Source organism: Accipiter gentilis, chromosome 25 (assembly GCF_929443795.1).
Source record: "Accipiter gentilis chromosome 25, bAccGen1.1, whole genome shotgun sequence".
In the NCBI taxonomy this organism is placed as follows: domain Eukaryota; kingdom Metazoa; phylum Chordata; class Aves; order Accipitriformes; family Accipitridae; genus Astur; species Astur gentilis.
Window position 1 is genome coordinate 6,467,918 of NC_064904.1, and position 14,842 is coordinate 6,482,759.

The 14,842-nt window shown below is 34.8% G+C and overlaps 1 protein-coding gene across 5 annotated transcripts in view; it reads left to right on the plus strand.

Moving 5' to 3' along the window:
• The window catches only part of PPP4R4 (protein phosphatase 4 regulatory subunit 4), a 106,925-nt gene that overhangs the window by 47,405 nt on the left and 44,678 nt on the right, over positions 1-14,842 (plus strand). For 2 of the 5 annotated variants that reach the window (XM_049828774.1, XM_049828776.1), the window contains exons 9-19: positions 156-278; positions 2,832-3,001; positions 4,066-4,209; positions 6,066-6,143; positions 7,613-7,696; positions 9,286-9,468; positions 10,226-10,331; positions 11,120-11,267; positions 12,390-12,534; positions 13,440-13,481; positions 13,573-13,647. In XM_049828774.1, the coding sequence (XP_049684731.1) occupies positions 156-278; positions 2,832-3,001; positions 4,066-4,209; positions 6,066-6,143; positions 7,613-7,696; positions 9,286-9,468; positions 10,226-10,331; positions 11,120-11,267; positions 12,390-12,534; positions 13,440-13,481; positions 13,573-13,647 (1,298 nt within the window). The remainder of the gene's footprint in view (positions 1-155; positions 279-2,831; positions 3,002-4,065; positions 4,210-6,065; positions 6,144-7,612; positions 7,697-9,285; positions 9,469-10,225; positions 10,332-11,119; positions 11,268-12,389; positions 12,535-13,439; positions 13,482-13,572; positions 13,648-14,842) is intronic. The other 3 variants (XM_049828775.1, XM_049828778.1, XM_049828777.1) reach the window with 2 other exon arrangements.

The following is a 14,842-nucleotide window of genomic DNA, read 5'->3' on the forward strand; positions in this document are numbered from 1 at the left end:
CGCTTGTTTTCTACCTCCAGTGAGTGCCTGCCAAAAATACTCCTGAGCAAGTTACATGAGATTTTTCATAACTTATTATAGAAGTCCACTCTCTTTGCTCTTTTTAAAATGTTGACAAATGGCTAACTTCTTTTAAAATTTCTTTTGTTTTTCAGATGATAGGAGTCAAACCGTGCTCCCCTTAGTGAAATCATTCTGTGAAAAATCCTTCAAAGCAGATGAATCTATCCTAGTTTCTTTATCTTTCCATTTAGGGAAACTGTGTAATGGATTATATGGTATGATTTAATGTTCTTTTAAAAAAAATCTTAAAAGTGACGGAAGATTGGAGAATTTGAAGTCCTAGGAAAATATCCAGATTTGAATGTATCAAATGAAATGGTAGTTAGGAAAGGAAATATGGAAGTAAAAGTCTGAAATCATCTATTACATAAATATTGGATTTTGTGAATTTCCTCTTTGGGTGTCCATCTGTTTATTGGGGTTTTTATGTTTAGACAGGGACAGAGTTTTTCGTTCAGACAGGGTCAGAGATGGAAACATGGTGTTTATTGGTTTGACTGATTTATTTTGATTCCTTCTTGGATGTTCTGGAGCTTGTGAGTTGGATGACTGAGTTTTTGAAACTAGAAACCTTTGAAAACACAGTATGATGTTAACTGTGTATGTTCACTTTTGTGCATGGTATTCTTGAGGCACAGTACAGAGCGTGGCCCGTAAGAACTACAGGGGAGAAAGGAGAGCTAAATGGCATATGGATTCCCAGCTACAGCTGAGGCCAAATCTGCACCCGTAATTTTTGTGGTTTTCACTTGAGCACAGCAAATCTTTCCTTGATCATTCTGCCCACCATATACCTTCTACACAGAGCTTACCTGGAGAGGGACAGCACGGAATCATGGTTTTACATTATAGAGAATTTCCCCCTAGGCTCTTAAACCCTTTGATCTTTCTTACAGATCTTTAAAATGATCCTCTATGATCATGTTAGAGACTATTAAAGTGACCATTGCTTCACTACAAAGAACTCAAAAGGGCTGTTCCACAGTTTCAAGCTGTTATTTACAGAAGCATAGAGCTAGGACAGTCCATCCTGTTCTTATCATGTCTTCCCAGTCATCTTCTTAATTTCTGATCTCTTCATCTCTGAACTCTTTCTGGCAGGTGCATATTTTTCTTGAAGTGTTAAACCTTAGGAGAGCTGAACAAAGTGAAGAGGTTACTTCATCTGTCTTGCAAGCTATATTGCTGTTTACATTTTTCAGTATGAAAAACTGCGGGTTTGGTTTTTTTTTTCCAATGGTTTGTGATAGTTTGACACTATTTGTTCAAGTGCAGCCTATGAAGCCTTTTTTTTTTTTTTTTTAGTAAGTCTGACAGCTAGTTAGTCTTTCTTTTTCCTGGCCTTGTGCAGGGGATACAGATATAGCTAAGCATAGTACCTTACCTCTGTCCCAATGGAATAATAGTCTAAAGTTTTAAGACTATATGTCCAGTTTCTGAAGATAATTTTAAACTGTTTTCTGAAGAATAAGCACTCTCCCTCCTAGGTTGATGTTATCAGAATATTGAATAAGGAAGTCTCTAATCCAACATCCAAAAAACCAGTGAAAATACTGAATAGTACCAGAACTAGGATAGACCTTTCTTTATACAGTTGCCTATCTTGTCAGTGAACCATGGGTAACTTTCTCTTAACTGTTTTTCCAAGCAGTTTTGCAGCACCTTCATAGTTTTTAATCTCTCTTTCCTGATCCCTTATTTTGCTTATGAAAAACATGACCTTTACTGCCTCTTTTCTGTTCACAGGTCCTGTTATTCAGTACTAGAAGGAAATGGAATCAGTTTGACAAGTTTTGCTTTTGCCATGTTAGCTGCTACTTGTTTTTTTGTTTTCTTTTTGGTATTTACAAGTAGATTTTTTTTAATTTGTTTTTTTGTTCGAATTTTTTCAAAAACATGAAAGTAATCTGACTGATCTGTAATTATATGGCTTGTCCTTCATCTCTCTAACTATTAAATATCAGTACAACTTAGCCCTTTTCCATTCTGATATCTCACTTAAGATTTCAGCAGCTAGTACTTTAAATACTTCTGAATACTGGAGTGAAGCACATCTTACCCTGCACGGTTTGAAAACCTCTTCTATTTAAGTATTCACTGACATGTTCCTTCTCTACTTAAAATTTGAATCTTTGTCACAGTTATTAATTGTACTGAGCCTGTTGATACTAGTGGAATTTGAGAAAGAAAATAAAAGCATTAAGCATTTCAACCTTCTTGGTACCAATCACTGATAGCTTTCCTCTCTCTCGAGTAGAAAACTGAGCCTTTCCTTGATTGTTCTTTTATTACTAATGCACTTATAAAATGACTTGTAGTTTTTGAAGACATCTTGCTAGTTGCATTCCAGTTTGTTCTGAGTTTTCTAATTTTATTCTTATACCTCTTTATTATCTGTAGCAACATGGCCTAATTTTTCATCTTTCTGCAAGCATACATTCTTCATTTGACGGAGTTCCATAAAGATCTAAAAATTTAATCAAGAAGAAACCAGTATTAGTGGAACAAACAAATACATTCACAATCCTGCAGTTAAAGTCCTGAGTATTTCAAGAATTATGTAAACAGAAATTAAGATTTACTCTGTTATAGTTAGCTGTCATGTTTCTGTAATCACTTTTTCTGTATCGCGTACTGATGACACTGCTAGACAGAAGGCGGTGGGGAGGAGGGATAAAAATTGACATATTTGACACTTTTGTAAATGAGATTTGTTTTGGGACATTATTAATAGCATATGTAATGAGGAAAGTAAACTCTTTTTTTAGGCATTTTTACTCCTGAACAGCACTTACGTTTTTTGGAATTTTATAAGAAGCTTTCCACACTGGGTTTACAGCAGGAAAATGGACACAATGATAATCAACTACAACTTCAAACTTTGGAACAGGAAAAGAAGTATATTTCAGTGAGGAAGAACTGTGCTTACAATTTTCCAGTAAGTAACATTAATTTAAGGTTAACTGATTTGTGTCATGCATATAGTTCATTAAATAGGACTGCATGAGTGATAGAGAAGTTATTCTCAAATTGTACATTGTTAGCTAGATTCTAGCTCTCTCCTGGGAAGTTCAAGTTAGTGGCTTAAAGTAGAGGTCGTCCAAAAGAGTTACCAGGAAAGATTCCTCTTTGCAGAGCCTCAGAAAATTATTGGCGAGTTTTGGCTGACAGAATGCTGTTCTAAGGGGTTACTGGTCTCATTCTTTCCTGCACATTTTCTCCAAACCCTTAGCACAAAGGCTTTGAGAAAATGGCTGTGAAACAGAGTCCCCAGTTTCAAACCACTCAAAGCTAGGTTTTCACATTTGCTGTGTCATGGCATTTTAGGGAGTTGAAGATTGAATCTGAATGGTTAGATTCATGTGTTAGTCATGTTCCTGCCTGAATACAGAAAGTCTTTTCAAGTTTATGTGAGGTCTTTAAACTTAGCACTCATGTTTCTGTAAATCTACTTTGTATTTTGACATTCTGCATTTATATTTAAAGAAAATATATTTGCACCAAGAGCCAGTAGACAGTTGGTTTTATTCTACCTTTTAAACACAAGCACCCTGTATGTAGGTAGACATCTCTTGGTTTATTTGAGCAACAACAAAGTATGTACCGACACAATTATGTTGAAATTCAGATTCTTTCTTTGCTGCTTGCTAAAATGTTCTTTGTTTTTGAAGTCTCCAGTTGCAGCTTCCGCTAGTGTACAGAAACATTAACCATATTTATAAAACTAAGGTTTTATATCTTGTGGTTTTAATCTATGTCTTCAGAAGAAGAGCCTGCAGCATGTCTAGAAGATACGTAAATCCAGTTTAGTTCTCAACTCCAGGATTTGTCTAGTGCCTGTGTTTTGACATGGCCATCAAGAATGCCGTACTTCCTCTTTAAAATCACAACCTGTTATCTCCCAAGTGCCTTGCTGGTTGTACTTCAGTGTTTTCATCTAATAATCTCTGATAGTGTAGTCCTTTAGCTATACAGTTAATAAAAGACTTTATCTTTCCACAGGCCATGATTGTTTTTGTGGATCCAAAGAACTTCCATTTAGAACTGTATTCTATATTCTTCTGCCTTTGTCATGACCCTGAAGTTCCCGTCAGATATACTATGGCCATAAGCTTCTATGAAGTAAGTCTTCAATGGTTCTTACATGTAAGTTAGTACTTACATGTTTTTATTTTATGTTGTTTTCTTTTTTAATCTTATATTTGTGAATGTTGAACCAAAATAAAAAGACTTGAGAAAACTTGTTGAAATTATTTAGTTTGTCAACGGTGTTCAGTCCCTTCTAACCTCTGTATAAAGCCCATATACACACATTAGTCTATTTAAGTTGTGGGACATTTGGCTACAAGAGCCTACTGCTTGGTAAGCTTTTAAGGAGCAAAAGCTAGAAGAAGCTTATGGTCTAGTACCACAAACATAAACAATTGTAGTAATTGCAATATCTGAAGGTTTTCAGTGGTGTTAGAAAACAATGAGACAAATGTGAGGAAGGAACTTGCCACTTTCTGGTCCTGAGAACCTACTTTAGAACTCTACAGTTTGCTGGTGTATGCTGGTGTTCTGTGGAGAATATTTATATGGATCAAATCTAAGTTAAATGCTCAATTTAACATGAAACTACTTGGAAATTCATGCAGATGTAAAAGCATATGTATTCTTATTATTCCATTCAGTTTACATAAGTTCCACTGTATTATTTTCATAAAAGTTAAAAAACGTAGAACTGCATAGCTATTATTAGCTATATGGAGTGAATTCCAGAAGTGAAAATATACTCTCTCCTGATTGTAAGAACCCATATAGGGAGATCTTCAAGGTTTTCATAGTGTTTTATTGAGAATCCTTGTGTTTCAGTCCTTGAGCTAGCCTTTTATCCCATTTTGTTGCTGGGGAAATTGGTAAGTTAGCAGCTTGCTGGAAGCATTTAAATCACTAGTAGAGGCATAAACGGCTTTATTTCCACCATCACAAGAAAGGTGGGGGGATTTCCAGTTCTCGTTACCTATTGATGCCTTGTCTTAATGAGTGATAATCCAAGGTAATTGTTGAAATTGTGAAATTAGCATCTAATTCTACATCACATTTTGTGTTAGATGTATAACACTTTTAAGGTACTGCCTGAATATAAGCAAAGTATTTTAGCTCATTTTAAAAAACCTGTAAAATTATACCTTGGTCTGAATGTACATTTAGTGCTGGTTGATTTAATTTTAACACCATAACTAGGCAACCATGTGACAGCCAAAAATGAGTAATTTATGGCATTCACTGCTAGGTGGATTTTTTTTTTTTTTTTGTAAAATGAACGCCCTGTAGCAATTTCCTTAAAGCTTCATCTTGATTGGAAGTAAGCTCTTATTTTCACTTGGCTTATATAAATAAAGAAAACCATTAAAAAGCATCATCTAAATATTCCATATGGCAAAAATCTCATTCCTCAAGTTTTCCCATATTTCCTATAAAACCTTTTTAACAGTGTGGAGATGGACTGCTGGTGGTTTTTAGAAATTTGTATGTGACTTATGAATCACAGTCAAAAAACCTAAAGACTTAAGGACTGAAAACTTCAGATGGAAAGGTTAGGGAAACTTAAGATCTAGCACAGGCTAAGGCAATTTAAATATTTTATCTTTTGTAAATTATATAGCAGACTAACTGTTAACTCTCCTAAGGAGCATGAAGTACAACATTTGAATATTCCAGAAGGAGTTTTTCTAGCCTTGCAGTGCAGTCTTAAAAATTTTTGGTAAATGTGAAACAGAGTTAATACTAAAAGCATGTTTCATGGTTAGATAATAGGCCTGTTTCTTGACTTATGTTCTTTATATGAGCATATTTGTAATGTGATCAATTGGAAAGTACACAACTTTAGAAAGCTGATATTAAACAATTCTGCATCCCTTCTTCATGCTTGCCATAAAGTAAGCACATGGAGTATAGTTGTTGTAGTGCCATGGAACTAAAGAATGTTTCACCTTGCTGTCTTACTGTCATTTTTTTAGGTTGCTAAGCTTTTAAATTCTGGTGTGTATACAATACATAAAGAACTGGTTACACTATTACAGGATGAGTCACTGGAGGTAATATACTTTTACTGGAACTTTCTTTTGCTTGTTACATTGAGCAGATTATCTTGATGTTTAATAACTCTGCAGTAAAACAGTAGAGTAACTGAAATGATCAACAGCTTTTACTTCTGTTTAACAGACACTTCATAAAGATGCCAGCCTTCTGTGAATAAAAAGGAGGAAAATAGGAAGGTGTTTGAATTTAGTAAACCCACACTGAATTTATTAGCTTTTAAAATATTCATTCTAAATTGTTTTAATTGCTATATTATTTATTACCTTACAAATTCAGTGAAAAGATTTCATTTTGGTACTATATTAAAATAATCATTGATAGCGTTCAAGGTTTCTGCTTCATTTTATTTTCATTTCCTCAATTGAAGAGGAGATGAAGAAGTTGTGTATTGTTCAAAGATCAATATTTATAGAAAGAGTTTCAGTCCAAGATCTGGTACAGAATCTATGAGTGTTTATGAGACAGCTTAGTTTAGTGTACCTCAGTTTCAACCTGCGTAAAACATAAATCAGTTATATTACAGACAATACAGTGAGACTGTTCTGGATTTGAAAAAAAAGACAAATATTTATGTTTGGGACAAAATCACCATTTCCTCTGATACCAGTTATTCCAATAGTTGATCTTTTTTGTTTTCTGTGTAGAATCTTTGGATATGGCATGGAAAAATGAGTTTAGCTTTCAGGTGCTCCTTTTTGTTTTGGTACCCTTTGTTAGACATTTTCAAGGAAATTAGAAGTGTTCATAGAACATCTACATATAGTTTATGAAATTCTGACCCATCTTAAAAGATTTCTCGGGTTGAACACCTGAAAGCTGAGACTCAGAAACAGCTGGTGATTTTGAAAAATTCCCTGGTTTGATCCCTACACAGTTATCTAAGTAATAAAAAATGTTTTGTGCTTTATCTTATATACAACCTCAGTCAGAATTGGTGCCAAAAATGATTATGTACTTTTCTAATCTAGTTTCAAGTATTACAACGTTTGAAGTAGGGTTATTCTATTAATACAGGCTATATATTCTATTTTTAATTATCAACTGCAGTTTTTCTTAAAGCAGGAAAAATTGCTTTTGGGATTCGGCTGACATAAAAAGCCATCTTTTTGTGTTTGTTGAGGCTTTTAACTGTCTATAAAATACAGATCTTTCTAAGAATGAATGTTCATTTTAAAATATTGTATGCTCTGAGTAGTTTAGAAAGCATTGACTATGGTATTCACATAAATCAAAACTGTAAGTTTGTTTTCCTAAACTGAAACCTATAATACTTATATTACTTACTGCATTAAAACATCAATTTAAAATCCCAGTCCTCCTCATCAATGCAAATAAATGCAAATATGTTGCATCTCTTCTTTGTTTTTTTTTTTTTTGTTTTTATACAGATGTGACAGAACAGTAACATAAGAGATGTCAGACAGTTAATTTACAGACCTCATTCATGCAGCCTTTCTTTAAATAGGTGTTAGATGCCCTGGTTGGTCACCTTCCTGAAATCCTTGAACTGATGACTAATGGAGGAGAAAACAGTGGATCAGAAAGCAAGGTGGGTATTCTCATGTTTTTTTGAATTTACTTTCTAAATGAAGGTAGTGGCAAAGTTGTTCAGACATACATTGTATGAAAAGGCTTTTGTGATTAGTTTCCGCTTTGGAGAGATACAAAGTTTCTATGCTTTTTTGATTGTTTGTTGACTTTATAAACTTTAAAATAAAAAAAAAGGTTTTGAAAGATCAGACTTAATATAAAAATGAACAGTTTATCCATGTTCTTTTTCTAATTAATTACAGGTTTGCTGAAATAGATCAAAATTTGAAATACACTCATTAAGTTAAAACAAATCTTGTTTCATGCTAAAGGAGTGGTACCTAATACTTAATTTTTTTATTTTTTTTTTGTAATATTGATGTGGCAGCTGCCTATGGTTGCCATTTTCAGACACAGCTTCTGCTAGAAGGAAGCCTATTTTCTCAAGTCAAGGCACTGAAATAGCATTTAGGAGATCTGTATTCAGCTCCCAGCTTTGCTAATTTAATTGTATGTGGCTCTGGATGATGGTTTATTCAGTGACTCCTCACCTGTAAAATGGAACATAAAGATCATCTCCTGCTTCAAGATGCTGTTTTGAGCATATTTCCTAAATGAATAGAGAAATTGAGATACTCCAACAATATAAGAACTGAATAAATTTATTTTATTGTATGGACAAAAGTTGAGAGTGTAATTTAAAATGTGAATTTGTCAGAAGTTTACGGCGTGAATGTATATAACGTATAAAAAGTGCAATGTCAAGTGTGGCAGTCTGTTTCATTTTGCTTAGTGCTAAAGAGAATTTAGCTTGGCTACTATAGTCTTTCCCCCCTATTGAGAAAAGAAGGATAATTCCCAATAAAATTAATTAGGGAGCTGAGAAGAATAACTGCAACGTTTAAGAGGCTAGAAAGAAAATGGGATTTATTTGGTTTGAGAAAGACAAGACTGAGGAGGGTTGTCATAATCATAGAATCATAGAATGGTTTGGGTCAGAAGCGACCTTCAAGACCATCTAGTTCCAACCCGCCTGTGACGGGCAGGGACACCTTCCACTAGACCAGGTTGCTCAAAGCCCCATCCAGCCTGGCCTTGAACACTGCCAGGGATGGGGCATCCACAGCTTCTCTGGGAAACCTGTTCCAGTGCCTCACCACCCTCACAGTGAAGAACTTCCTCCTGACATCTAATCTAAATCTACCCTCTTTCAGTTTAAAGTAATGGTCTTCATATCTGTAAAAGGGTATTACAAAGAGAACAGTGATTAGTTTTTCTTTGTTGGGGGGGGGGGGGGAGGTGGGTGGGTGGGGTGGGTGGAAATTAAAGTGTATTTAGTTAGGTACTAGAATAGCTCTTTGATTAGTTAAGTGGCATTTACTGCTTAGGGGAGATTTAATCCCGATTATTATTTTTTTAAGAAAAAGTTAGGCTAATATCTACTGGAAATGGTCACAGTGTAGCTGATCCTGTCTGAGGAGAGGAATTAATTGACCCCTTAAAATCTCTTCCCTTCTTACATTGTTGTGATGTGCTTTTTAAGCATAGTAAGATGATACACAGCTAGAAGATGTAAAATTATTTTGATGTTTATATTTTTATTTCTAGTTATTGTCTATTCCTGACTTGATTCCTGCATTAACAACAGCAGAACAGAGAGCAGCAACTTCTTTAAAATGGAGGACTCATGAGAAGTTACTACAAAAATATGCATGTCTCCCTCATATCATACCAAGTGATCAGATTTATTACCGTTTTCTTCACAGAATGTTGACAATCATTTTGACAAACGTGAGCCTGCCTCTTTCCCATTGTTTTCCATTTGTTTATGCTATTTAGAACAATGACCACCAGATATTTGCAATGCGTAGTACTTTATATTAATCTTAATGTGTGATTTCTCATTGCATATAGTATATCAGGCTGTGTGGTTCTTTATGTAAGACTGAGAAATTGCTCTGAGAACATCCCCCTATTTGAGAAGCAAAATCTGGATTGACAGATTATCATGTTTTTCCTCCCACTCAAGAATTCTTTCCTTTCCTTGTGCTCATTATCAGTTTGTTTCTAGGTAAATCAAAACTTTTTCTTCTGAGATATGCCTTCTTTTTCCTGATTCCATGCATTCCTTTGCATTGTGCTCCATTCTGTATGAAAGAATACTTTATTCTGAAAATAAATTACCATTTAGAGCTACTAGTCTGAAATTTTATGGAATTACTTCAAGAGTAAAACTGTCTGCTGTAAGAGAAAATGTTGTAAGTTTTATTTTCTAACACGTGCAATATAGAAGGTGCCTTCCAGACATGGACTACTTTAAGGTGTTTATGAAATAGTTGAATAAACAAGTTAGATAGAAGCGATGAAGAAGTAGGTGTCTTATGAATTGGCTGAACTTCCTTATTCTCCCTTACATTATGCCAATTATTTAAAAATTTATAAAGTTAGGCTAAAGTTTAGCTATTTTTTCTACTTGTAGAGTTTGTATACATTTTTAGTCATACTCCTTCAGCTATGTTTAATGGTGTTCCCCTTTATTTCTTTCAAGAACGTCCTGCCAGTCCAAAAAGCAGCTGCTCGAACTCTCTGCGTTTATTTGCGTTATAATCGCAAACAAGAACAGAGGCATGAGGTTATTCAGAAACTGATTGAACGTAAGATAATTTTTCCTTGATCGCTTAGAGATGCAAGTTAGTTTTGACTGAAGATCTATTTATGGTTATATTTATTCAGTGTAACTTCCTGCCATCATTGGAGGGATTACACTTAGAAGACATTCAGTTGCTCATATTATCACCAGGCAAAACATATTGTGCGTATGCGAGGAATATAGCTGAAGCTTATGCAAAGGAATTGGGAAAGAGGCAATATGGGAAATTGATAATATGCCAAGACCCCTCCAACCCTACTTCTTGAATCCAAAATTGCTTAGCTGTAGGTGCTGCAATATACAAAGCGGAGTTCCTCTACAGAAGTAAAATTCTCTAGAGGCTTCAGCATAAGAAGTGCTGAATAGATCTTCTGAGAAATTAATTTATGAATGAGTTAGTCACCAAAGTTGACTTCCAGGTCTGTGCTGTGTGTTTTAAAGATCGGTGTTCCCATTAGCAATCCTTAATGTTTACACTGAAATTTTGATACATCAGTGACATGGTTTGAAAGGCATGTAGGGCTTTCTTTGTTCAACATAGTAGCTAGTTCACTTGCTATTTTTGCTTTTTCAAATGCTTAAAGGTACAGGTTGCACTTCTGAAAAAAATGCTCACTGACAGAAATGGTCATTGAATTCAGAAGGTTAGGTTTTCTCTGAAAGAAAGAATTGAGGTAGGCTGAGAAAGTGTGCCTTGTGATGAGTGTGATTATCTTTGAGTCAAAGGTTAACCTTTGAAATGTTTTCTATCTGACATTGAAAACTTAGTGCCTGTGGATTGTTATTTTTCAGAACTGGGCCAAGGAAAAAGTTACTGGAACAGACTTCGTTTTTTAGATACTTGTGAATTTATTATGGAACTGTTTTCAAAATCATTCTTCTGTAAATACTTCTTTCTACCTGTGCTTGAACTTACACATGATCCAGTGGCAAATGTGAGGTACTGTACAAAGCGTATGTAGCACTGTATAGGAAAAAAGCTTTAAATAATATATTAAGAAATATTGTTACAGGTTTTATTTCTTGTTTAAATAATGGGACTTGAGTAAAAAGGTACAGAGCCTTCAGGGTGAGCAGTATTAAAGGTGTAGGGGACTATGGGAATGATGTTAGAAAACCAGAGAAGCAGGTCAGTCTGGGTTTTTGGGAGACTGATCCTAAGTGTCTGGTTTTGGGAGTGAAAGGAACACTGAAGCAGAGGAGCCAGCAGTAGCTGAGAAGAAAGTAACATGCTGTTTCATAGGTGTAGAGAAACGTAACTTCACAGTCTCCATTAATTTCCATCCATTTCAACTTCACTATGTGTAAAGTAAAACACACAAACAATTCTTTTAGTGGTCTGAGCTTAACTAGCGTAGGTTTCAGCTTATGTAAAAGTTTTCTACTTCACTGTTAAAGTAAATTGAAAAATAACAGAAAAATGTAAGGGAATTTGGTATGTTACTAATTTTTATAGTGTTTTTTTCCATTATTTTTGTAGTCAGTTCAGCAGGATCCCAAACCTAAAACCTGAGCCATTTGGTGCATATAGGTTAACATTCAAGTCTCATTCCTTAAGTTAAGAGGATTATATTAAAATAATAAACTAAATTTGTATATAATCTGAAGTAGCTTATTGCTTTTAACAAACATTTTAATTAAAAGCTCTATTGATATTGATACAATATTAAAGTTTAATGGAAACTTGAAATAACTTGCAATCCCTTAACTGACGTTAAAATTAATTTTGTCGTTGTTCTTTTCTCGATTCTTCCTTAACGTGTTCATAAAAGAATACCCTGTTCCAGGGTATTTATGTACCTCATAGCTAGATGTGTAGATAATTTTGAAAACCTAGACCTTTTCTTATCTTCTAGTTTAAACACTGTAGTCCTGATCTATGGAGCAGTTTTTGAAAATGTTACAGTATGTCTGGAAACAACACATAAGCAGCAATAATTTCTGAAAAATAAGACCTAATAACTTACTTATTTTATGTCAAATGCTAGCATGCAATACAAAAATTAATAATGTTTATTAAACATCTGTTTCAAAAGGTGAATATTTACTTCTTTTTTTGTAGAATGAAGCTATGCTATTTGTTGCCAAAAGTTAAATCTACTCTGAAGATTCCCACGGATAAACATTTACTTCAGCAGTTGGAATTATGTATAAGGAAACTTCTGTGTCAAGAGAAAGACAAAGATGTCCTGACTATTGTAAAAAGAGTAAGAATTTTTCTTTTCCAGCAGCGTTTTGTCTTGGGGTTATCATTAAAAGTTAAGATGATCAAAGTTATGCTTTCTGTTGATTCTCTTAATGTAAGAACACAAGACTAAAGAATTCTCTTGTCTACTATGTAATTTTGAACAATTAAGAGAAGATGTAGTATAGTGCATTCTGTCAAATTTAAGAGAGTTGGTGTTTCCTTGGTTACTTAGATTGCAGTTATTTCCTAGTGACTGGGATTCAGGATTTTGGCTTGATGACCATTTGTGAAAAAAATAGCAGGTGACTGAAGATAGGATTAAACATTGACCCTAGTAAAAATGGTCAAGTCTTTGAGGTAGAGATATCTTGTTAATCTATATATTTTACCATATACAGATAAAGAATTTGCAGGATTTTGACATGTTACAAATGTCTTTGTAATGTGAATATTCACAAACAGTGTATCTTTAAGGGATGCCTGTGCTTAGTCTCAAAGAAGCCATGAAGTGAAATAGCTGAAGTATGTGGCTTCCTTATAGGGCCAGTCAGCAGGAGAGATTGGGAGAACACCTGCAGGAGCATCCTGGCTTATTCACAGATTCCTGAGTTGTTTTTTCAGTCCTGGTTTCTAGGTCTGTGCTCCAGCCATTCATGCTTCTGTGATTCCCTTGAGTGTATTTTGAGTTCTGTATAGATATTCTATAAGTCCTTCTTTATGAGTCTTAGCAGGGCTCTGAGAATACTCTCTGACAGTTTTTAACTGCATTTGTAGCACAAAAATACAAGCATAGGCTTCAAATGTTTAGGAAGAAAAGGCATGTTTTGAATACCACTATTCTAAGCTTCTTATCTGGACAGATTTTTAGTTAGAAGTGTGGCATGCTGTTGAGTAATGATAAATAATGTTTGATTTTCTTTATAGACAGTGTTAGAATTGGACAGAATGGAGATCTCTGTAGATGCTGTAAGTACTTACTAACTTTAATACTTATCAAGTGCTTTTAATTCCCGTTTTCATGTAGTGATTTTTTATTTTTATTGATTTTATTTTGAAGTTTCAGAAAAGATTTTACGAAAATGATTTATTGGATCAAGAAAAAGAGAGACAAGAACATCTTCTTTTGGAAATGGTATATTTTATCAGTACAATCTGTCCTTTTTTTAGTAGTTTGTAGCTACATATTCATGAGGCAACAATTTTAAAGTAGGGGAAGTGCATATTAAGGAGAGACCTGGTAGGTTCATAATCCATGTGTGGCTTCATTTTACACTTTACAATAGGGTTAAGTCCTTCGTAGTAACATATAACTTCCTTTTCTTTACTATCTGAATTTTGCTGTATCAATTGGAAAGTCAAAATAGTATTTCTTGAAGAATACTCATGCTTGATGCCCCTATTAGTTCTAAAATCCAAGCCCTTCAGCACATCTTTATGAAATCTTCTTGAGGGAGCTTAGCAATTTGTCAGGCATCTATAATGTAATAAATTGAACAATGAAACATCTCAGAATTCGCATACAGCTTCCATAGGCAAAGAAAATGTCATAACTTCTTTGTTCCAAGTAACGTGAAGGAGGCTCTGTGTGTTACAAGCTTTCCTGTTTAGCCAGAAAAAAAGCAAGAAAGAAAAGCCATTGATATCTGCAGCCTGGCAGGAGAGAGACATAGTGCAGGCTGTATAGAGCAAAAGGAGCTACATGTTACTTAGGATTTGGAAAAGAAGTCTGCAGAATGCTTTTTAACTTACAAAACTATTTTATCTTTACTCATGGCTGTAAGCAAAAGCTGCAGCAGGCACTTCACCACGTAGCCCACTACATCTTCACAAAGCCTCGCTTAGATTGCAGCAGTCCTCTGTTCTGCTGCCTCCTCGCCAGCCTGAAGGTGGAAGAAGCTCAGAGGCTCATAGGATTTAGAAGAGGCTGAATTTCATTAGCATGGTTCCTCTGACTTGTAGTAATTGAGCTCCTCGGTAGTGAACCACAACAGATTCAAGACTATCCAAAAAAATGTCACTTTTTCCTCTTGGATTGCTACAGAGCCTACATTCGTGGCCCACTTTGGTGTCGATAGGTACTGCAGGCCTTCTCTTGGGCAGCTAATTTTCTCAATTCATGATACCCATCCCATGTACTTCCTGCCACCTCCCACTCGCTTGAGCCGAAGGTTTAAGCTTTATTCTCAGGATCTGCATGCACGCATTCAAAGACTTGAACTTAGCTTTAGCAGTTTTTAAGTAGATACAATTCATGTTTTTATAGTGACAGCATTTGGGGCTGTGGTAAAATAGCCTCCAGTGTGCTCCGTTATTGTGTGTTGTATGAT